This window comes from Coregonus lavaretus (genome assembly GCF_964263955.1).
Source record: "Coregonus lavaretus genome assembly, chromosome: 6".
Lineage (NCBI taxonomy): Eukaryota > Metazoa > Chordata > Actinopteri > Salmoniformes > Salmonidae > Coregonus > Coregonus lavaretus.
In genome coordinates, this window is record NC_139993.1 from 42,657,444 (window position 1) to 42,680,627 (window position 23,184).

General features: G+C 41.6%; 2 protein-coding genes across 2 annotated transcripts in view; both read left to right on the plus strand.

Moving 5' to 3' along the window:
• mcf2l2 (MCF.2 cell line derived transforming sequence-like 2) overlaps nt 1–11,124 on the plus strand; it is a gene marked incomplete at its 5' end in the record, with an annotated part of 138,962 nt that extends 127,838 nt beyond the window's left edge. The window contains 7 exons of the mRNA XM_084164037.1: nt 1,112–1,198; nt 1,772–1,846; nt 2,183–2,272; nt 2,620–2,735; nt 3,232–3,347; nt 10,179–10,252; nt 10,967–11,124. Of these exons, the coding sequence (XP_084020163.1) occupies nt 1,112–1,198; nt 1,772–1,846; nt 2,183–2,272; nt 2,620–2,735; nt 3,232–3,347; nt 10,179–10,252; nt 10,967–11,058 (650 nt within the window). The 3' untranslated portion in view covers nt 11,059–11,124. The remainder of the gene's footprint in view (nt 1–1,111; nt 1,199–1,771; nt 1,847–2,182; nt 2,273–2,619; nt 2,736–3,231; nt 3,348–10,178; nt 10,253–10,966) is intronic.
• A 6,224-nt stretch (nt 11,125–17,348) lies between these two features.
• The window catches only part of ect2 (epithelial cell transforming 2), a gene marked incomplete at its 3' end in the record, with an annotated part of 28,832 nt that continues 22,996 nt past the window's right edge, over nt 17,349–23,184 (plus strand). The window contains exons 1-8 of the mRNA XM_084164087.1: nt 17,349–17,549; nt 18,535–18,693; nt 18,841–18,920; nt 20,024–20,119; nt 20,698–20,880; nt 21,557–21,646; nt 21,780–21,887; nt 22,537–22,610. Coding sequence (XP_084020213.1) covers nt 18,564–18,693; nt 18,841–18,920; nt 20,024–20,119; nt 20,698–20,880; nt 21,557–21,646; nt 21,780–21,887; nt 22,537–22,610 — 761 coding nt within the window. The 5' untranslated portion in view covers nt 17,349–17,549; nt 18,535–18,563. The remainder of the gene's footprint in view (nt 17,550–18,534; nt 18,694–18,840; nt 18,921–20,023; nt 20,120–20,697; nt 20,881–21,556; nt 21,647–21,779; nt 21,888–22,536; nt 22,611–23,184) is intronic.

Below are 23,184 nucleotides of genomic sequence, written 5' to 3' on the forward strand. Positions count from 1 at the left end.
CGTATTAACATTTTTTTAAGAGGATGGTTTGATTCAAGGTTTTTCTCCACATAATACATCCTTAATAACAATACTGATAGCCTGATTAGCTACATCTGATATATTTTACAACAAACATGATATTGCTTTTAGTTAAACAAACCAATTGAGCAGGGAGATGGGTTTATTTCATTATTATTCTATTACCACTTTGGTGCTATTACAGGGGTCTTGTGGTTTGTAAGTGGGCAATAAAATGACTGTACATTACTGTGCATACTATGTCATCATTTGTATGGTGATAATCTAATATTGTGTAGTTGGGTCCATTCATGATGGCGAGCAGAGCAGGCTAGCTGAAGAGAAATGGACACTGAGGGGGTGATGTTTTTGTACTTATTGGCCTGCCGAGGTAATGCCTCGCTGTGAACTTGAGTTGCCGATAGATTTAATCTTGTTAGCATACCCCGCCCATCGGTTTCTAATATGCGCCTGTGAGGAAGCCGCCACCCACTCTCAATGTCCACGATTTGTCTTTATCATCCTGCGCTTCCTTGTGTCTCCTCCATTCATTGCACGTTTCTCAGTCCCACAGTCAACCGCCTGCCTGTTTGAACTCACTAATTTGATACAACTAAGAGAAATGAATGAACTTGAAGGGATACTGCAACATTTTGGCAATTAAGTCTCTGCGTGCAGTTTGAAGGAAGTTGAAGGTAGTTTCTGGAGCCATTGCTAACTAGCATTAGCGCAATGACTGGAAGTCTACAGGAACAGCTAGCATGCTTCAACTTCCTTCAAACTGCATGCAGAGACACAAAAATACTATCCATGAGTTCATCCGACTCTGGGTAAGTAGAAAAAAGGGCTTAATTGCCAAAATGTCACACTATCCCTTTAAGCTGGACAGTGTTTAGTGAGGAATCAACAGTGACAGTTATCACCAAGTCTTGTATCAGATCAGAAGTCAATCCAGAGAAAAGGCAGGAATCCTCAAAGCAATATGCTCCTTTAGCCTTGCCAGTCTTGCCATTAAAATGCTTCTCTTTGCCTTCCTGTGCCATCCATCCCTCCCTCCCTCCCTCATCTTCTTCTGCCCAGCTAATTGCTAACCCTGCCCTGCCTTTCACAGCCGAGCCTCCATCTAAGGTGACAGATGTCACACGGCGCTTCTCTTTAGCCTCCTCTATCAGTGTCTCCGCCACCAGACGCACAAAAGGTACCTGATTGCCTGCGGTCTTTCGCTTTCTTTTTTTCTCTCCTCCCGTTGCCATCACACTTTTTAAAGTGTCTGAGAGCAGGTACAGACCGGTTAGTGAGGGGGCTCTTTGAGAGAGAGGGAAGGGAAGGGAGAGAGAGCTAGAGATGTAGAAAGAAGGAGTCAGCTAAGGTAATGAGAAAAAGGTAATTTTCTCAACAAGTCCTACCCATTTATGAAACTCATGAAATTGATGAGATGCATGAATAAAATCAGTCCTTCTCAGAAATGAAACAAAAAGGAAAAATAGTCTTTTTTTGAGAAACCATAGTAATCAAATGTGAATTTTGAAAAGCTGATATTTGGAATGTGGGGTGACATTCAGAGCTGCAAAGCAAGTGCAATTGTTGTTGGAATTTAGATGAGAACTTCATTTTGCCAATAGTCCCCTCCTTTCTTCTTCCTAATCAAGCATTTCAATAACTTAAGAGCAATGAAAACTGAGGATGTACAATAAAATGGATTTTGCTTCACTGTCTCAATAGATCTAATTTTCCACTAACGCTTCCACCATGCATTCATTGCCCCTGACAGGTCCTCCTTCAACTCATGTTAAAAAGACCAAAAGACATGAGATAAAGAGTGATCCAACACCATTCGGTTATGAAGGTAGCTATAGCTTCACAGTATGCTGTGGATCTGTGCATGTTCAGCCCTGTCTTTGTTAATGGTGACTGCTTTGCATTTTGGTGAGTTGATGTGTGTGCGTGTGTTTTGCCTGCTCCGTTGTGATTCAGTGTGATGCATGGTATATGTATTAGTTTGGCACAACAAGTGCTGAACAAGATGACTTCACATTAGCAGTGCAATGTTGTTGGTAATGAGTCAGTGTGGCTGTGGAGCAATGATGGCTCCTTAATTTATTTCTGCATGCGTATATCAATTTCCTGCAGTGTGATGTAGAATGGCATCCCAGTGGTCTGTAAAGAGCTAATTTCCTCCCAGATACATTACGCAGTGCTATCCCTGCTGCGAGCAGACACAAAGGCACCACAAGCACTGATTCAGCCGTGCCTAGGTCCACTTCTCAACCAGGTAATCTATTGATGGAAAAGTCACACTATGATGTATTTTTCTTTTCCCATTTTGCTGGTTTAGGTTTTTTTTAAATTGTATTTTTTTTGCCATTGAGTGTCTTGTTGTATGTGGGACCTTTTCGATTGGTTTCTTGCATTGTGTCTTTTAGATATTTCCAACTTCTTCACACCTTCTTTGACTGTCAGTATCAATGTTTCAGAATGTGCAATGCTTATGTGTAAAGGGTAGATTTGCAAAGCAGTGGATGTGTAATGCCATGTCTTAAAACTAACGTGTTCACTTCTTCTCGTCAACTGAATGGTTAACAGGACCATGTCTTCTTTCTGTGTGCTCTATTTCTCTAGGCTGGACCAAACGGTGTTTGCCTTCAATGGACACAGAGGACTTTGAAACCATCCATTCGAGTGCAGAGGAGCTCTCCAACTCTTCGGATGGTGAGGACCAGTCCAGTAATAAAAATGTAAGTTGTGTTAAATAAGTCCTGACAGGTAACTTCATCCCCTCCATCTTGTTGCTCTTCTTAAATCCTTCCAATCCCTGGGAAAGAAATCCTCTCTGCTTAATTATTTCCCACCATCACCCATCTTGTTAACGCGGGCTGACGACTTGACATTTAAAAGACAAAATAGCCTAGTGTGGGTCTCCCCAGTGCCTCCGGATTTCTCCTTCCATTACAATCTGTCTGATGTATGAGAGCCGGAGATCTGTTTTAATGGAGGGCCTCCTTCACAACTCCACCACACTTAGAATAATGCTCCCTGAATCCAACATGAGACTGACGGATGGACCTGCTGTACACACACATAACACATACAGTAGATGGGTGGACACAGACACACGTCACATGACACACACACGAAAGTCACACACCATCACATACAAAGACAAACTACAACTACAAGGATAGGGTATCTCCTCTAAATCACCCTCCTCCTCCATTCTCTCCCTGCTGTTAGGGGGACAATGATCGCTTCCGTGTCCAGTTGACATACGAGTCGAGGACAGCGCAGGACCTGTCTATGGAGTCAGGAGATTTAGTACAGTTCCTGGAGGAGGCAGAGAATGGCCACTGGTGAGTGATGGTAGCACCCCACCCTCTCTATCCATTCAACACTCTATGAGAGTCCCAGAGAGAAACCATTTCTCCTGCCGTAGTAAGAGGGACCCAACTCAACACAGTCATATTAGTCCTTGTTCTTGCACTGTATTCACACTTACACTGCCCATTCCTATCTCTTCTCTGATTAAAACCGTGTTTGGAAAAATGGATAACTAATAACAATGTTGACAAACAGTTATTGCTGTGTAGTTTTGAATTAAAAGTTAATTCCTTGTAAAATTATTTCGATGAGGCATTCAGGATATTAAAGCATAAATGTTGAGTCAAGCTATATATCACAGTGGAAATTAAAACACAATGCCTAAATGAATAATATATCCGTCTGTTCGATTCATCCCACCACTATGAGGAGTGGTTATTACCTTCTCACAGTAATAGCCTCCAGAATCCATTGGAAGCCAGGGTGGATGAGAGAGGGATTGTGGTTTCACACAAGCTTTTGCAGTGCATTTAGAGATGACTAATACCCCATTAGATTAAAGCTGCACTTAAAAATGCTTTGAATATGCTCATATTTCATCACCTCATGCATATTTCATCTTTTAAAACCGTCTTCAATCATTTGCATCTTTGGGTCCTGGCACTAAAACGTCTCACACAACCCTCTCTCCTCTCCTTTTCAGCAGTCAGTGATATGACTGGATGGGAGTCAACATGTACTGTACAGAAGTTTCTAAAACTCTGCACAACTCCCATTGTGTATGATAGTTCTGAGTTCTGACTAACTAAAATCTGGTCCACCATTTGAATTGATGTTAGCACAGCACCTGTCTGTCCATGCCACGGATAAGGTGTCAGCTTCACACCTAGCATCCACACATAGGCTACAGTACGTCCCCAGCCCACTCACTGTTGACAGCATATTTACCTATGATGTCAACAAGAACTTTGTAACAACAAGAATGTCTCCTTTTGGGACCATTTTGACTTGCTGTGGGAGAACCAGCGCTCTTTAAAAGAGACAGGATTCACCCTAACCGCAGGGGTTCCAGGATTATCTCCAGCAACATTGCAAACTGTTTTAGAGACTGACGGCCAGGGTCTATTAATGCTCCAGTCCTCCCTGTCATAATCGACAACAGAGGACATGGAAAGCATATCACCTCCCGTTCATCCACCTCTGGCCTGCTAGCCCCCCTACCTCTATGGAAGCACAGTTCCCGCTCAGCCCAGTCAAAGCTATTCGCTGCTCTGGCACCCCAATGGTGGAACAAGCTCCCCCACGACGCCAGGACAGAGGAGTCACTGACCACCTTCCGGAGACACTTGAAACCCTACCTCTTTAAGGAATACCTGGAATAGTATAAAAGTAATCCTTCTACCCCCCCCCCCCCCCCCCCCCCCCATAAAAAAAGAAAAGTGGTTGTCCCACTGGCTATCATAAGTTGAATGCACCAATTTGTAAGTCGCTCTGGATAAGAGTGTCTGCTAAATGATGTAAATGTAGTAATGGTAGTACGGTCAATGTAACTTAATTTATGTTTCTCTCACTCACCTGAATACCTACACTACCGTGCAAAAGTTTGGGGTCACTTAGAAATGTCCTTGTTTTCGAAAGAAAAGCAATTTTTTTGTCCATTAAAATAACATCAAATTGATCAGTGGAATATCTACAGAGGCGTACAGAGGCCCATTATCAGCAACCATCAGTCCTGTGTTCCAATGGCACGTTTTGTTTGCTAATCCAAGTTTATCATTTTAAAAGGCTAATTGATCATTAGAAAACCCTTTTGCAATTATGTTAGCACAGCTGAAAACTGTTGTACTGATTAAAGAAGCAATACAACTGGCCTACTTGAGATTAGTTGAGTATCTGGAGCATCAGCAATTGTGGGTTCGATTACAGGATCAAAATGGCCAGAAACAAATAACCTTCTTCTGAAACTCGTCAGTCTATTCTTGTTCTGAGAAATGAAGGCTATTCCATGCGAGAAATTGCCAAGAAACTGAAGATCTCGTACAACGCTGTGTACTACTCCCTTCACAGAACAGCACAAACTGGCTCTAACCAGAATAGAAAGAGGAGTGGGAGTGTCTAGTTTGAGAAACAGGCACCTCACAGGTCCTCAACTGGCAGCTTAATTAAATAGTACCCACAAAACACCAGTCTCAACGTCAACTGTGAAGAGGCGACTCCAGGATGTTGACCTTCTAGGGAGAGTTGCAAAGAAAAAGCCATACAGTATCTCTGCCCATCTTAATCTTTTATTTTTATTGGCCAGTCTGAGATGTTTTATTCTTTGCAACTCTGCCTAGAAGGTCAGCATCCCGGAGTCACCTCTTCACTGTTGACGTTGAGACTGGTTTCCGTTTCCAGCTACAATAGCCATTTACAACATTAACAATGTCTACACTGTATTCCTGATCAATTTGATGTTATTTTAATGGACAACAAAATTGCTTTTCTTTTGAAAACAAGGACATTTCTAAGTGACCCCAAACTTTTGAACGGTAGTGTATGTCATTCTGACAGCTATTGTCATCAGTAATCATGTGCCTATAAACCTGAATTACACTGTTAGCACTGAGACAGTTTACCCTAGTAGGAAGCCCACTGGGAGCAGTTCACCCTGCACTAACAGCGCAAATAAGCAACCCAGAAAAGGGCAAAAATAGCCCACAATAACATATGTAGCCTGAGAAACAAGGTTAATGAAATCGCTAACTTACTAACATCCGATAACATTCATATTCTGGCTATCTCTGAAACTCACTTGGATAATTCCTTTGATGACACAGTGGTAGCAATACATGGTTATATCATCTACAGAAGAGACAGGAATGCCAATGGGGGAGGTGTTGCTGTATATATTCAGAGTCATATTCCTGTTAAACTTAGAGAGGATCTCATGTCAAATGCTGTTGAAGTAATATGACTACAGGTTCACCTGCCTCAACTAAAGCCTATTCTTGTGGGAAGTTGCTATAGACCACTGAGTGCTAACAGTCAGTATCTGGATAATATGTGTGAAATGCTTGATAGTGTATGTGATATCAGCAGATAGATATATATTCTGGGTGACCTAAATATTGACTCGTTTTCTTCAAGCTGTCGACTCAAGAAAAAGCTTCAAACTGTAACCAGTGGCTGCGATCTGGTTCAGGTTATTATTCAACCTACCAAGGTATATACAAATGAAATCATCCACGTGTATTGATCCCATCTTTGCTAATGCTGCAGAAATATGCTCTGAAGCAGTATCCACACCCATCGGATATAGTGATCATCATATAGTAGCCATATCTAGAAAAACCAAAGTTCCAAAGGCTGGGCCTAAAATTGTGTGTAAGAGATCATACAAGAGGTTTTGTAGTGAATCCTATGTTGAAGATGTAAAGAATATTTGCTGGTCTGTTGTGTGTAATGAGGAGCAACCAGATGCCGCACTTGACACATTTATGACATTGCTTCTTCCGTTTACTGATAAGCATGCACCCATTAAGAAACTGACTGTAAAAACTGCTAGATCCCCTTGGATTGATGAGGAATTTAAAAAATGTATGGTTGAGAGGGATGAAGCTAAAGTAATGGCAAATAAGTCTGGCTGCATATTGCCAACTACTTTAATGACTTTTTCATTGGCAAGATTAGGATAATCTGAACCTTCATATCCATTAATAACTCGCCAAATTATGAAAGACAAGCATTGTTATTTTGAATTATGTAAAGTGAGTGTGGAAGAGGTTAATTTTTGTTGTCGTCTATCAATAATGACAAACCACCTGGTACTGACAACTTAGATGGAAAATTACTGAGGATGGTAGCGGACTATATTACCACTCCTATTTGCCATCTCTTCAATCTAAAAGTGTGTGCCCTCAGGCCTGGAAGGAAGCGCAAGTAATTCCACTACCCAAGAATAGCAAAGCACCCTTTACTGGTTCAAACAGCCGACCCAACAGCCTGCTATCGACACTTAGTAAATTTTTGGAAGAAATTGTGTTGGACCAGATACAGTACAATGCTATTTCACAGTAAACAAATTAAAAACTGACGCTTATAGGGAAGGGCACTCAAAACTGACACAAATGACTAATGATTGGCAGAAAGAAATTGGCAGAAAGAAATTGTGACGAGGTGTGAATAAAGGAGTCAGGCACAGGAGTTAAATACCAAAGTCCAGAGTTTATTCCGTTTACATAAATCAAACGCCCCAAGCGCCAAACGAACTATTACAAGGGAAATTATCCACCTTGGCATAAACACAGTGAATAGTACCTCAACCGGGGGGGGGGGGGGGGGGGGGCAGCCTCGGCGGAAGTCGTGACAGAAATTGATAATAAGAAGATTGTGGTAGATGTTCTGTTAGACTTCAATGCAGCTTTTGACATTATCGATCATAGTCTGCTGCTGAAAAAACGTATGTGTTATGGCTTTACATCCTCTGCCATATCATGGATCGAGCGTTACCTATCTAACAGAACACAGAGGGTGTTCTTTAATGGAAGCATCTCTAACGTAAACCAGGTAGAGTTTGGCATACCACAAGGTAGCTGTCTTGGCCCCTTATTTTTTTCTATTTTTACTAATGACCTACCACTAGTCTTGAGTAAAGCCTGTGTGTCTATTTATGCTGATGACTCAACATTGTACATGCCAGCTACCACAGCAAGTGAAATCACTGCAACACTTAACAAAGAGCTGCAGTCAGTTTTACAATGGGTGGCTAATAATAAGCTAGTCGTAAATATATCCAAAACTAAAAGCATTGTATTTGGGACAAAACATTTGCTAAACCTCATCTAAATCTTGTAATGAATAATATGTCAATTGAGCAAGTTGAGAAGACTGAACTGCTTGGTGTAACCCTAGATTGTAAACTGACATGGTCAAAACATTTTGATGCAACGGTAGCTAAGATGGGGAGAGGTCTGTCTGATAAAGCGCTGCTCTGCTTTCTTGACATCACAAGCAAAAAAACAAGTCCTACAGGCCAATGTTTTATCACACCTGGACTACCGCCCAGTTATATGGTCAAGTGTCACAAAAAAAGACATAGGCTAATTACAGTTGGCCCAGAGCAGAGCAGCACAGCTGGCCCTTAAATGTACACAGAGGGCTAATATCAATAACATGAATGTCAAATCATTACATGACCATTGCGGACATGACACATGGTGGGAGCAAAAACAATTTGTGTATCTCTAATCATTTAATAACAATGAGATGGGTACATGTAGTAGTTCCAGAAAATAAGATATATTTACAAAATGACCAAGTAGGCAAGACAAATCAAAGTGTCAATGTTCATGTAAGAAATGGTTTGATATCAAACTCTTGGTTCAGACCTCTAGGAGACATGGTACACAAATGGTGAATCCAATACAAGTGCATTTTGTAAGCAGTATGTAAACATTATTAAAGTGACTACTGTTCCATTATTAAAGTGGCCAGTGATTCCATGTGTATGTATATAGTGCAGCAGCCTCTAAGGTGCAGGGTTGAGGAACTGGGTGGTAGCCGGCTAGTGATGGCTATTTAACAATCTGATGGCCTTGAGATAGAAGCAGTTTTTCAGTCTCTCGGTCCCAGCTTTGATGCACCTGTACTGACCTCGCCTTCTGGAAGATAGCGGGGTGAACAGGCCGTGGCTAGGGTTGTTGAGGTCCTTGATGATATTTTTGGCCTTCCTGTGACATCGGGTGCTGTCGGTGTCCTGGAGGGCAGGCAGTGTGCCCCCGGGGATGTGTTAGGCAGACCTCACCACCCTCTGCGGTTGCGGGCGGTGCAGTTGCCGTACCAGGCAGTAATACAGCCCGACAGGATGCTCTCAATTGTGCATCTGTAAAAGTCAATCTCTCCTGGCTCAAAGTAGAGGAAAGATTGACTGCATCACTAATTTTCTTTGTGAGGGGTAGTGGCGTGTTGAAAGCACTGAATTGTCTGTTCAAACAGCTAACACACAGCTCAGACCCCCATACATATCCCACAAGACATCTCTTCACAGTCCCCAAGTCCAGAACAGACTCTGGGAAAGGCACAGTACTACATAGAGCCATGACTACATGGAACTCTCTTCCACATCAAGTAACTCAAGCGAGCAGTAAAATCTGATTTAAAAAAACTGATAAAACAGCACCTTACGACGCAGACTTTGAAGAGACACACACACAAACATAGGCACACACACACTGTAATATTGTAATATTGTACATTTTATATTGTAAATTTGTAATAATGCAATATGATGTATTATTTTATTTATGATGTAGGCTGTTGTTTTGTTGTGATGTAATTGTTTTCATCCTGTTTGTACTCCAGAAGCAGTAGCTGATGGGGGATCCTAATAAATACTAAATACATGAGAAATGGGGCCAGTGCACCTGCTAAGTCCCTTCATGTGGATGGTTCGCAGCAGGCCAAGGCCAGAGAGTGTTTGTTCTGCTAGGTAGAGCTGCAGAATCTACAATGTACAGACTGAATGCTGGGAGGATTTAAATACATATATGAAGCAGTACAGAGGCTCTGGACAGAATCAACTGTCGGAAGCAGCACCAAGCAGCAGCAGAACCAATGAATACACAAGCTTTCCATCACACGAAGCAGGGTGTCAAAAACTGAAACTTTGGACTTGACAGTTCACAGACAAGATCATAGAGAGAACTCCTGATCAAATACTATGCCTATAAATATGTGAGATTTTACACTCCCAGGGCCCCGTCAGCTCTCCCACTGCCAGTGGCAGTAGTCCAACTCCTAGCCACTCTCTGATCATTTCTATTCCAGCGTGAGGCCCTACAACAGCCTTTCCATTAAAGCCTACATTTTCTTTCATGTTTTAGGCTAGTCAAGAATCTTATTACTCAGAAGACAGGTCTGGTACCGCCCAGTATACTTCAGACAGCAGCAGAAGGAGGTCACTCATTCAGTAACACTACTGGTATTTCTGACATTGCAAGAAAACACTCACCCTAGCTCAAAGCGGTAGTTTGATTCGGTGCTGGGGGATTGGGCGGGGTGTGTGCTTGGGAGGAGGCTAATAGTAAAGCTTTTGCCTGAGAGGTGAACAAGCAAAGCATGATGTCATCCATTGCAGCATGCTCTCTCTCCCCTCCCTCCCTCACCTCAGCCTTCCCTTGAAGTGTTCAGTTCACGGCCTTGCTTGTCTTGTTGTGTTGGAGCTCTGTCCTTTAAACAAGTGCTCTCTCAGGCGCTTATCTGCACTGAGAGGAATGCCATCTTGTGTTCTTCGAGAACAGAGTTCCATGCTTGGGCAGTTGACATATTTTTGCTCAGCGCTTTCTCACTTGAAACCATTTATAAGCCGCATTCCAGCAGCATACTGGTTTGTACTACTGTAAGGTTTAATAGAAGCACTCTTCAATGATATTGATCTTAATCGATATTGTTTCACCATCATGTCCTTTTTTACACTGCTATTAAAACTGCATTGTTTGGTCAGTCATTGTATCCAGGCTATGGAACCCCTCTCTAAAAAGACTGATGGTGTTGTTTGAATCCTAAGAATCACCACTCCCTTCACGCCTGTTGCTTGGCCTCCATAACGTTAGATCCTAATTCCCATGTAGGTGAGTTTGCATCTTTAACTCTGCTTTTTTTTTTATTCCAGATATCTTCAGTGACATGTGCACAGCAGCTCTGTCTGACTCTGAGGAAAATGAAAGCAGTACGTGTGGAGATGTATCTCAGGAAAGTAGATAAGCATGATGGACCATTTGGCCATGAACTTCTGGAACATGCTGGTAGCCCAACTTGGTCAAGCCTCACAGTGGGGGAGCAATTTCAGCTGCTGTGCTCAGACAGAGAACAGCAAGTCTGAAGTCAAGTCAATAGTGGTGTAGGTGCCCTCTGTTGTTGCTATGCTACACTGAAAATAAGACTAAATGCCAGACTCTTTTGCTCGGCTCAGCTGCTGAGATTAAAGAAAATAACTTTTACCACCATTCTGCCATGTGTCAAACCCTGTACTTGATTAGTGCTCTCAAAGATATGCTGCTGTGCCTTTACGTCACAACACACTCCCTCCTCTGGCCTAATAAAGGGTGTATTCATTACATCTTTCAACGGAAACCGTTTACCGTTTAAGAACCAAACGGAAACAAACAGAGCAAATGGAATGAAAGGGGGAGGGAATTACCTGAATTTGTCCAATAGAAACTTTCGTTTTTGTTGGAAAACGTTTTGCAACAGAATAGGCATAATGAATACACCCCAGGTAACCCTTGTGAGGAGGGCCATCCTGGACACAGTGGGCCAAGAAGTACCACCATGGAAACTGGAGATCTCTCCATCAATGGGGAATATGTTTGATCTATAGACTCAATTGTAGACAAGCTTGATTGTATTCTTACCTTAAAAATTCAAACTTTGTTGTTTCGTCCTGCTGAATTGTTTGCCAGTTCAGTTGTTTTATAAATAACTGAGGGATTGCTCATTTTGCAAGAGATACTATTCCCTGAACAACAACATAAATAGCTCTTTACTTCATCGTATGTACATACATGTAATATATTTCTTTTTTTTCACTTTTGTAAAATCTGTGTATAACTATTCTATAAATATCAATTCCCATCTGATCATTATAAAAGTATTCATGCCAACTTCTTTCAGATTTTGGCTTGTTCCGAATATAGAATGTTTTACTATTATGTACAGTGAGGGAAAAAAGTATTTGATCCCCTGCTGATTTTGTATGTTTGCCCACTGACAAAGACATGATCAGTCTATAATTTTAATGGTAGGTTTATTTGAGCAGTGAGAGACAGAATAACAACAACAAAATTCAGAAAAACGCATGTACAATTTTTTATCAATTGATTTGCATTTTAATTAGGGAAATAAGTATTTGACCCCTCTACAAAACATGACTTAGTACTTGGTGGCAAAACCCTTGTTGGCAATCACAGAGGTCAGACGTTTCTTGAAGTTGGCCACCAGGTTTGCACACATCTCAGGTGGGATTTTGTCCCACTCCTCTTTGCAGATCTTCTCCAAGTCATTAAGGTTTCGAGGCTGACGTTTGGCAACTCGAACCTTCAGCTCCCTCCACAGATTTTCTATGGGATTAAGGTCTGGAGACTGGCTAGGCCACTCCAGGACCTTAATGTGCTTCTTCTTGAGCCACTCCTTACTTTGCCTTGGCCGTGTGTTTTGGGTCATTGTCATGCTGGAATACCCATCCACGACCCATTTTCAATGCCCTGGCTGAGGGAAGGAGGTTCTCACCCAAGATTTGACGGTATATGGCCCCGTCCATCGTAACCTTTGATGCGGTGAAGTTGTCCTGTCCCCTTAGCAGAAAAACACCCCCAAAGCATAATGTTTCTACCTCCATGTTTGACGGTGTGGATGGTGTTATAATATAATATAATATAATATATAATTTAATATGCCATTTAGCAGACGCTTTTATCCAAAGCGACTTACAGTCATGCGTGCATACATTTTTTGTGTATGGGTGGTCCCGGGGATCGAACCCACTACCTTGGCGTTACAAGCGCCGTGCTCTACCAGCTGAGCTACAGAGGAGGCAGCATTCCTCCTCCGGCGTGTTGGGTTGATGCCAAAGAGCTCGATTTTGGTCTCATCTGACCACAACACTTTCACCCAGTTCTCCTCTAAATCATTCAGATGTTCATTGGCAAACTTCAGAGGGGCCTGTATATGTGCTTTCTTGAGCAGGGGGACCTTGCGGGCGCTGCAGGATTTCAGTCCTTCACGGCGTAGTGTGTTACCGATTGTTTTCTTGGTGACTATGGTCCCAGCTGCCTTGAGATCATTGACAAGATCCTCCCGTGTAGTTCTGGGCTGATTCCTCACCGTTCTCATGATCATTGCAACTCCACGAGGTGAGATCTTGCATGGAGCCCCAGGCCAAGGGAGATTGACAGTTATTTTGTGTTTCTTCCATTTGCGAATAATCGCACCAACTGTTGTCACCTTCTCACCAAGCTGCTTGGCGATGGTCTTGTAGCCCATTTCCAGCCTTGTGTAGGTCTACAATCTTGTCCCTGACATCCTCTGAGAGCTCTTTGGTCTTGGCCATGGTGGAGAGTTTGGAATCTGATTGATTGATTGCTTCTGTGGACAGGTGTCTTTTATACAGGTAACAAGCTGAGATTAGGAGCACTCCCTTTAAGAGTGTGCTCCTAATCTCAGCTCGTTACCTGTACAAAAGACACCTGGGAGCCAGAAATCTTTCTGACTGAGAGGGGGTCAAATACTTATTTCCCTCATTAAAATGCAAATCAATTTATAACATTTTTGACATGCGTTTTTCTGGATTTTTTTGTTGTTATTCTGCCTCTCACTGTTCAAATAAACCTACCATTAAAATTATAGACGGATCATTTCTTTGTCAGTGGGCAAACGTACAAAATCAGCAGGGGATCAAATACTTTTTTCCCTCACTGTATATTTAAGAACTAGCTAAGGGCCATCAGTGATATGACTCATATGATAGATACTTCAACTGTTTATCATCTGACTTTTGTATAAATATCAGTGTTTCTAAGCCATAGAATGGCGTTGAATGCCCCAGATATTATATAACAACATACCACGGTATAGCAATCTTGTAATATAAAGAGCCTCAAAAAGCTGTATTGCTACTGCAAACATTTGTGTATTTATTTATTTGACTTTTATATCCAGGTTAGTCATTGAGAACACATTCTTTTTCACAATAACATATTATTCAATGAATGACCGTCAAGGAGCGTTTCAACTGTGTTTTAACAATTTGGGGTGTTTAATAATTAAGACACTGAAAGTTATCAGCATGTGCACAAAGGGACTGAAGACAGAGGAAACTCTAGATACAGTGTGGTAAATCCTGGTGATGGAATGTGAAGAAGAGGTCTGGATTTTTTTCATAAATGTATTTTGGTTCTTAATCTCTGAGACAGGATCTCTGCTAAAAAATATCTAAGACGTTATTAAATTCAGCCAAAAGGCAATGAATTCCCACAAAGCACAAAGCAGCTGCCTTTTTAGACCGGTTTTTGACTTATTTGTGATGATTTAAGGCTGTGTTAAAATGAAATGTAATTATTTAAGGTGAAATCAGAATGATTCTGTGACTGTTTTTATGGACCATGCCATGTAAGTGATGAGTGTAAATTACTTTTCTGTAAAGTATATGATAAAATACATACATCTTGAAAGCCATTATTTATTTCTGCTCTTTTGTCAGTGATCAATGGGGTTTCAGGTAGCAGAATACAGCCAGCCATTGTAATTCCTACCTACCTATTGCTACTCCCCCAAGGGGAGGAAGAAAGACATTGTTAGACTTAAAGCATAATGTATTCCCTCAGTTGGTGACTGGTACTAACTTTTTATCTGCTTTCTTCTACCAAGATGAAATTCTATTTAAAAAACAAGCACATAAAGTTTTAAATGCTCAAGATATCTAGTCTCTGGCACCAGTTACATGAAAGAAATGATCAAAATAGCATTATTTATAGCACTTGAAAATTATGTCTAAAAACGTATATTCCTTCTCTCAGAATCATTCATTCTCACCAGAAAAATGAACCCAAACCTGCCATTCTAAGTGCATCAACAGATTTCTTTACATAACTGTTATGCAACATAATTTTAGATTAAAAGTTTGAAAGATATTAACATCTCGGTAAGCCAAATTTCCTTGCTGGTGAGTATCATATAGATGTACATTTCATGTCGTTTTGCATTGCCTTTCAGTATCTTTTTAATTTCCATTGGCATATACACTACTAGGGCATTCCTTAGCTCCACCTCAAAGTGTTCCAAAAAAACTGTATTGTGCAGTGACCTGGACCTTTTCAAAAAGGTGCTCATCACTGCAACGTGAACATTTAGTCCATCACAGCCAATCACTGCGGTAGAAATTGAGTGTGGTACAGGGAATGGCAGGGGGATGGAGGGCAAGGCTTCATTGAGCTTTGTTGTACAATGTCTTTGAAGTTACATATGGGAATACAGGGGGAGAGAGGACTTGGCACAAAGAGCTGGAGATGTGACAGGCATACAGAAGCTGGGACTTGAGGGAGAAAAGGAAAAAGAGGAAAGGGACTTGCTTGTGCTCATCACTTTGTCCTCCAGGCTTGGTGCAGGTTTCCAGAGGCCCTGTGAAGACAAACTCTGCACCGCAGCCAGAAGGGCCTGCTGGGAGGAATTCATCATGAGCATCGGCCCAGGGAACAAACTCTCAGTGATGACACCAGGGAATATTGGGCAGTTCAAAGAGGTAGGCCTGTACTATAGGTATTTTGTCTTGAAGCCTTGTCTGGGTGCAAGTCTGAGAAAGTTGATTTGCCTGAGTGGGATTGAAATGAAAACCGTAGGTTGGCGCTGTCTTGTTGCTCCACACTCCTCTTCATGTAGGCCTAGAAACTGGGGGGAGAGGGATAAATGATGTGCTAGACTATCTCACTTGTGAATGTACAATGCACCTTTATCAAATCAAATTTTATTGGTCACATACACATATTTAGCAGATGTTATTGCGGGTGTAGCGAAATGCTTATGTCCCTAGCTCCAACAGTGCAGTAGTATCTAACAATTAACAACAATACACACTAATCTAAAAGTAAAAGAATGGAATTAAGAAATATATAAATATTAGGACGAGCAATGTCGGAGTGGCATTGACTAAAATACAGTAGAATAGAATACAGTATAATATTTTATTTTTATTATTTTTGTCATTTAGCAGACGCTCTTATCCAGAGCGACTTACAGGAGCAATTTAGGGTTAAGTGCCTTGCTCAAGGGCACATCGACAGATTTTTCACCTAGTCGGCTCGGGGATTAGAACCAGCGACCTTTCGGTTACTGGCACAACGCTCTTACCCACTAAGCTACCTGCCATTTAGCAGACGCTTTTATCCAAAGCGACTTACAGTCATGCGTGCATAGATTTTTTTTGTGTATGGGTGGTCCCGAGGATCGAACCCACTACCTTGGCGTTACAAGCGCCGTGCTCTACCAGCTGAGCTACAGAGGACCACAGTATATACATATGAAATGATAAAGCAGTATGTAAACATTATTAAAGTGACCAGTGTTCCATTATTAAAGTGACCAGTGATTCCATGTCTATGTTTGTAGGGCAGCAGCCTCTAAGGTGCAGGGTTGAATACCTGGGTGGTAGCTGGCTAGTGATGGCTATTTAACAGTCTGATGGCCTTGAGATAGAAGCTGTTCTTCAGTCTCTTGGTCCCAGCTTTGATGCACCTGTACTGACCTCGCCTTCTGGATGGTAGCGGGGTGAACAGGCCGTGGCTCGGGTTGTTGATGTCCTTGATGATCTTTTTGGCCTTCCTGTGACATCGGGTGCTGTCGGTGTCCTGGAGGGCAGGTAGTGTGCCCCCGGGGATGCGTTGGGCAGACCGCACCACCTTCTGGAGAGCCCTGCGGTTGCGGGCATTGCAGTTGCCGTACCAGGCGGTGATACAGCCCAACAGGATGCTCTCAATTGTGCATCTGTAAAAGTTTGTGAGGGTCTTGGGGGCCAAGCCAAATTTCTTCAGCCTCGTGAGGTTGAAGTGGCGCTGTTGCGCCTTCTTCACAGCACTGTCTGTGTGGGTGGACCATTTCAGATTGTCAGTGAAAAACGGAGAGGTATGTAATGTAGACACCCATTTTCCCATATCTCAATTAACTACAAGTTGCCCAGGTTTAATGAGGGATTTATAACAGAAGGGGGAATTTGAAGAATCTCTGATGAAAATGTATGTTTGCAACTTTGTAGTCAACCCTGTGTCCAGCGCAGTGTCAGTGGGCATCGTAGTTTGAATCCACGAGCCAATCAGAAACCCCGCAGTGCTGCTTCAGCTCAGGCTTTGCCATTCTTGTCCAATCAGATTACAGCCGCCTTGTTTGCCTTTCTTTTTGAATTCAGATTGAGCGAACTGATTTGTCCACGAGAGTACAATGTCTCAAAGAAAATGGATTATGCAGACAAACAATTAATTCCGACAATCGAAGTTAATTTCGCTTTTTCAGTATGCATTAGCTAATATTTAAACCAGGAGTTACTTAAATGTTTGTTTGTTGTACCGCAAATCTAGATATTTACTTTTAGAGACAGGAATAACCTGCAGATACCAGTGTCAATTCAGTTAGCCAACCGCTAGCTGAACTGGTCGACTAGCCAGTTTGCAACTGTCACCTGCGATTATTTTTAGTTATTTCCAAAGCTTTTGGTAAGTCATTTGACGTTTCTGTGTATTTCTCCCATCAACCATGATTATTAAGTAGCTAACTAACAAGCTGCACCCTTGGCCTTACTAGCTAGCACGCTAACCAAGGTAGCTAAAGTTGTTCAGCAGGTCGCTAGCAACACGTTGTGTTGGGTAATGTTGATAACTACTGTTAACGTTAGCCAGCCTGCTTCGTTCAGCCTTTGGCAAGGTTTTCCACTGTACGTTAATGCACACATTGTTGCTAGCTAGCTAGCTAAAGAACGTTAATCCAAGTTGTTGCTAAATGGGGACGTCTGTTACTGTATTTATACATGGCCATGGGATATTGCTTTTCAATAGGAACAGTTAAAAAAATCGACGTAGTACGTCTAACTTTGGGACACAGCTTAACTACACAGACTCCCAATGTTATGACCCAAGCTAGAGTCCGTCTAACGTTAAATATAATATAATATGCCATTTAGTTATCCAAAGCGACTTACAGTCATGTACGCATACATTTTTTACGTATGGCAAAGGTAGCTACTAAAAACGCTTGTAATACCCAGGCGGAATAACGATAACTAGTTAGCTAACGTTAGTTATACATTTAGAACAATAGTTGGAGATAGGAATCTTGAATAACTAGTTAGCTAACGTTAGTTTATCAACTTCTTACTTGCTCAAACCAACTTAGACATTGCACCAATGTGCACATAGCTAACGTTAGCTAGCTAACAGTTACCAATATTCAGATACGTAACGTTATATCTTATAAAACAAACCAATCGTAATCATGTGGCTAGCTTACTGTCTTGAATCTAACGTTAACACTCAGATCAACAACACTCGTCCAAACTAGCTGGCTTTGTAGCAACACAGTCAGGCCTAGTTCAGACTTCAATAAAACATTTATTTCCATCATTTTTATTCCAAGTGGTTTGGCAGTTGACACCTCGCTCTCTCCTCAAGCTCTAACTCTCCTAACTTTTGATTGTTTGGACAGGATTGTGCCACCACCCTTGTCACACTGCCATGGCTGACAGCAGCATAGTTACTTTCGGGAGGGCTCAGAGTCTGCTGGTGGACTCCTCTGTGTATGACTCAAGGATGGCTGAGACTACTAAGGATGTATTCCTGAGTTTGGACTCTGAAGACATGGAAGGCAATAGTTTCCCCTTCTCTCAATCAATTGGATATTAACTTCCTTTTACCTGAGGCTCACTCAAAACAGGAAGGACTTCTTTCTATGATTGCTTTCACATTACCTTTGCGATTCACTGAGCCCTTGGTCCTCTGTATTCTCTTGTAGAGATGCTGCATTGTGTCGAAACCAGAGTCGTTCTTGTGGGAGAAGCTGCCAAAAATGGAGCACTTGTCAAAGCACTGCAGGTACCATGCCTTAATAGTTCTGAGCCCAGTTGTATGGGTTGTCATTGTGAAAACAACATTGCATTATGGTTTGTTTCTTGTGATTTTATTTTGTTTTCAGGATAATGAGTACATTGAGTCACTGTCATTACAAATAAATGTAGGACTAATATAGCCTATATATTTAGCAATCTAGCTTTGGCCAAGATGAGAAGAATCTCACCCAGGTTCTCCAGTTAAACTTCAGACTCTGTCCTGTCCTTAGCCTTTAGAGACACACTACTGCCAAAGCTTTCATGGTGAAGGCAGGACAGGAGACATGTGCCTCTCTGTGTGTGAGTCAGGGGAGGGGAGTGGGCAAATGTGCTTTATCTGTGAACGTGAAGCAGTGGCACAAGCCTAACTGCGGGAATAAAACAGGTTCACCCTTGAGAACAATTGAGGAACTTGTCAGATCTGAAGTATGATCATAATCTCATTCTGGATGATGCCTCTGCATTCAATTTTTTAAAATATTTTCCACTGTCCTGTAAATCCATATTTGCATATTTGTGTTGTTGTAAACAGCATCATTCAAACATGGGTTTATGGGACAGTGGTTAACATTTATATATTTTTTAAATTGTGCAGGCATTATCCAGAATGAGATTTTGATGTAATATGAGTTGGTTTAGTGTTTTGCAGAGTTTTATAACATGCTTTAGACACATTTTCAAATTGCATTGTAGTCAATGGCAAGTGATGACTCTGCAAAATGTGACAAGCAATTTTCTCTTTAACAAAATATTTTAAAAAACAGTTTGGGGGATCAACTACAAGCACAGAAAGATTGATAATTATATATATATTTTTTACAAAAAACAATTGAACTTCCCCTTTAAATTATCTATTTTGTGGGACAATCTGTATTAGTGTCACATCCGCCAACAGTTTAATCAGAATGAATCGACAAAGAAAAGTCCTCCTGCTGCTTTGAACTTTTAATTTATCAGAACTTTCCCCCTAGATCGCATTTGACATTTGTTTGAAGTCATTGCCTTCTGGGTTGCAAGGACACAGGCCCCTTGTTTAGAGAATTTGTCAGTTTGGTGTCGCCAGCTTGACATTAATGCTTAATTTTACAGGCCATCAGGATAATGGAAGTCCCGGTGGTTAAGATTAAAGGAGGGGAACCGGGCGTTGAGGCCAGAGAGAAATTTATTAAATCTATAGTCAATATGGTATGTCTTTGTCCGGACTGGGAGTGTGTTGCATACTTTAATGCACCAAGGGGTCTCTTTGCATGGGCAATCACAGGGTGATTTGTGTGTAACTGCAGCAGTATCGTCACAATTACTGGTACATTTCACAGATTTCTATTAACACCTGGTGTCCAAGCTAAATGTCTAACATAATGATCTAACATGTTCACACTGTTGATTACTCTAGTCCCTCTGATTTATGGTAGCAATATTTGACCTTTTGTGTTCTTGATTCAATTTCTGCTCTTGACTGAATTTAGTGATTTAATCAAAAACTAAATAACGTCTTAATCTGAGTGAGCACTCAATTGTTTCATACGGCATTTAGGAATGTCATCATGGTGTGCGTTAGTCTGTGTCTCTGCAAATGAATGAACGGCTTTCAAGTACCTGAACTTCAATGTTCCTGTTTGCTCTAAACTCACCTAAATGTGCTATAAATGAGTCATTCATATTGCAAAATGATATACCCCTCATTATTATAAAATTACTCATTTTTATATCAAAGTGCTGCTTGCGTGTCCCTGCTCTCATTAACAGTGACTTTTAATCCACAGGATATCAACGTGCCTTGCATAAAGACAGACAATGTCAAAGAGTTTGGAGACGGAGAAAACACAGAGTTTGAGACTGTGTTCGTGCTTACAGACTTTGCCTCACCTGACTACAGCTACCTTTACAAACATGACAACCGGATCGTGGGCCCCCCGGTTGTTCTGCACTGTGCGGGACGAGAGGAGGTAAGGACAGGAGCAAATCACTCCTGAAATATACTCCCTCAATCACTCAGGGATAGTGCTCGGCTATGGATCATTCTTCTCAGGTTCAAGATCTGATGTTTTGACTGTTATGGCACAATTTAGCATCTGCCTGCTACGGGAAGATGAAGTAAAATCCAGAAAAAGTTGTGCTTTGAAGTTAAATAGATTTATAGAAGGGTTTTGATTGTTCCCGGGAACCCTGAGAAATGCATCACTGTTATCTGGGTCTAAGCAGAGCACCTGCTCAACACAGTCCGATTACTGCAGGAGATGGACACACCACTGGCCACAGATCACTGCACATCTCACCAGTCACCGCTCTAAGATTACTGTAGATCTATGGAGGAGTACAACACAATTCTAAAAACTGAACAAGGACAGACACTGCCGCAAAAGGCATGAAATATGGCCATAATATTCAGAATTAGTAATTATCTCAGGATCTCTCTCCCCTTATCTACAGAGCATGTTAACTTTGAGATGTATCAACAGAACACAAACATCACATACTTCTAAATGCATAGGCCTTACATACAGCTTTGCTACTGACCAGTAAAGCACCCCCAAAAGATTAGAACTTGATAAAAGCAGTGGAGGAAAGTTTCCAATATCAGAGATTTATGAGAACCATATTGTTTGTTTTTGTTTCCCACAGCCCCTGCCATTTTCCTCTCGTCCTTTATACTCTACCACCATGCTCAGCTTATCGCTGTGTTTCACTGGTTTCCGCAGCAAAGAGGCAGTTGTAAGTGTAATGCATTCAAGCTGATTTTGTCATTTGTAACACTACCAAGTACCAACATGTTGGGTTTGTTTGGTATTTTGATGCTAAGATATATTTGTTGGTGCCAAATGTCACTTTCCTTTATCCCCTGTAGAAACACCTGGTGAATCTGGTGCATCACATGGGTGGCGCCATCCGTAAGGACTTCAGCACTAAAGTCACCCATCTCATTGCATACTCCACTCATGGCGAGAAGTACAAGGTTTGTAAAACACCCCTAACCTTTCCTCCCATCTGGAAGAGCTCATGTATAAGCCTAATCCATATGATTTAGTTGTGATTTTGTGCCACCATTTCTTCCATATTTTTAAGTGAACTTCCTCAAACTTAGTTTAAACTGTGCAGTGGAACTATCAAAACTCGCTGAGTGCTAATACACTCCCTCATTGGTTCTTTTAAGACGTGTTTTCGATAGATTCTCCTCAAGGAGTCGCTCTTAACTCTCGTTGGATTATTTTGTTCACCACATGACATTTCACTTGCTGACTGACGTTTTTAGTTGTATTGATTCTCTGTAGTTCTGTTTGCTTTTCTCCATACCCCATCCTTTTCTGAATTGAAAGCTTAACTTGTTTCGGCATTTTTTGCTCCAGCACTTTAAACAGGAAAAGTAGCCTTGTTCTCTTAACAGACAAACTGAGCTGTTTTACATCGGAAGTACAAGAATGAGAGCAGTTTAAATACACATGCCTTTTTTCATCCTTAACTTTGAAGAATATACTTTTGTCCTCTTGCAGTACCTGGCAAATATAGCCTACATGCTGTTAATGTTACAGAGGGCAAATAACCTCAATACACATTTCTAAACAATAGATCATTCTCCTAATGTGACGTGTACCTGTCTCTTGTAGCTTGCTGTGTGTATGGGCACGCCCATCCTCACCCCAACATGGATCCATAAGGCCTGGGAGCATAGAGATGATGTGTAAGTACCTCCTCATGCTCCAGACAATGGCCAAAGCCAACTGCATGCCCAGTCCTTATTGACCTGATTGTGGTCTTCACATTCATGTTTGTACATCAACTTATACTATTGTATACAAAACATTAGGAACACCTTCCTAATATTGAGTTGCACCTACTCTTCCCTCAGAACAGTCTCAATTCGTCGGGGCATGGGCTCTACAATGTGTTGAAGTGTTCCACAGGGATGCTGGCCCATGTTGACTCCAATGCTTCTCACAGTTGTGTCAAGTTGGCTGGATGTCCTTTGCGTGGTGGACAATTCTTGATACATTTAAATTTTTTGTCATTTAGCAGACGCTCTTATCCAGAGCGACTTACAGTTAGTGAGTGCATACATCTTTCATACTGATACACACGGGAAACTGTTGAGCGTAAAAAAAAACAGCAGCGTTGCAGTTCTTGACACAGACCGGTGCGCCTGGCACCTACTACCATACCCAATTCAAAGGCACTTACATGTTTTGTCTTGCCCGTTCACCGTCTGAATGGCACACACACAATCCATGTCTCAATTGTCTCAAGGCTTAAAACCC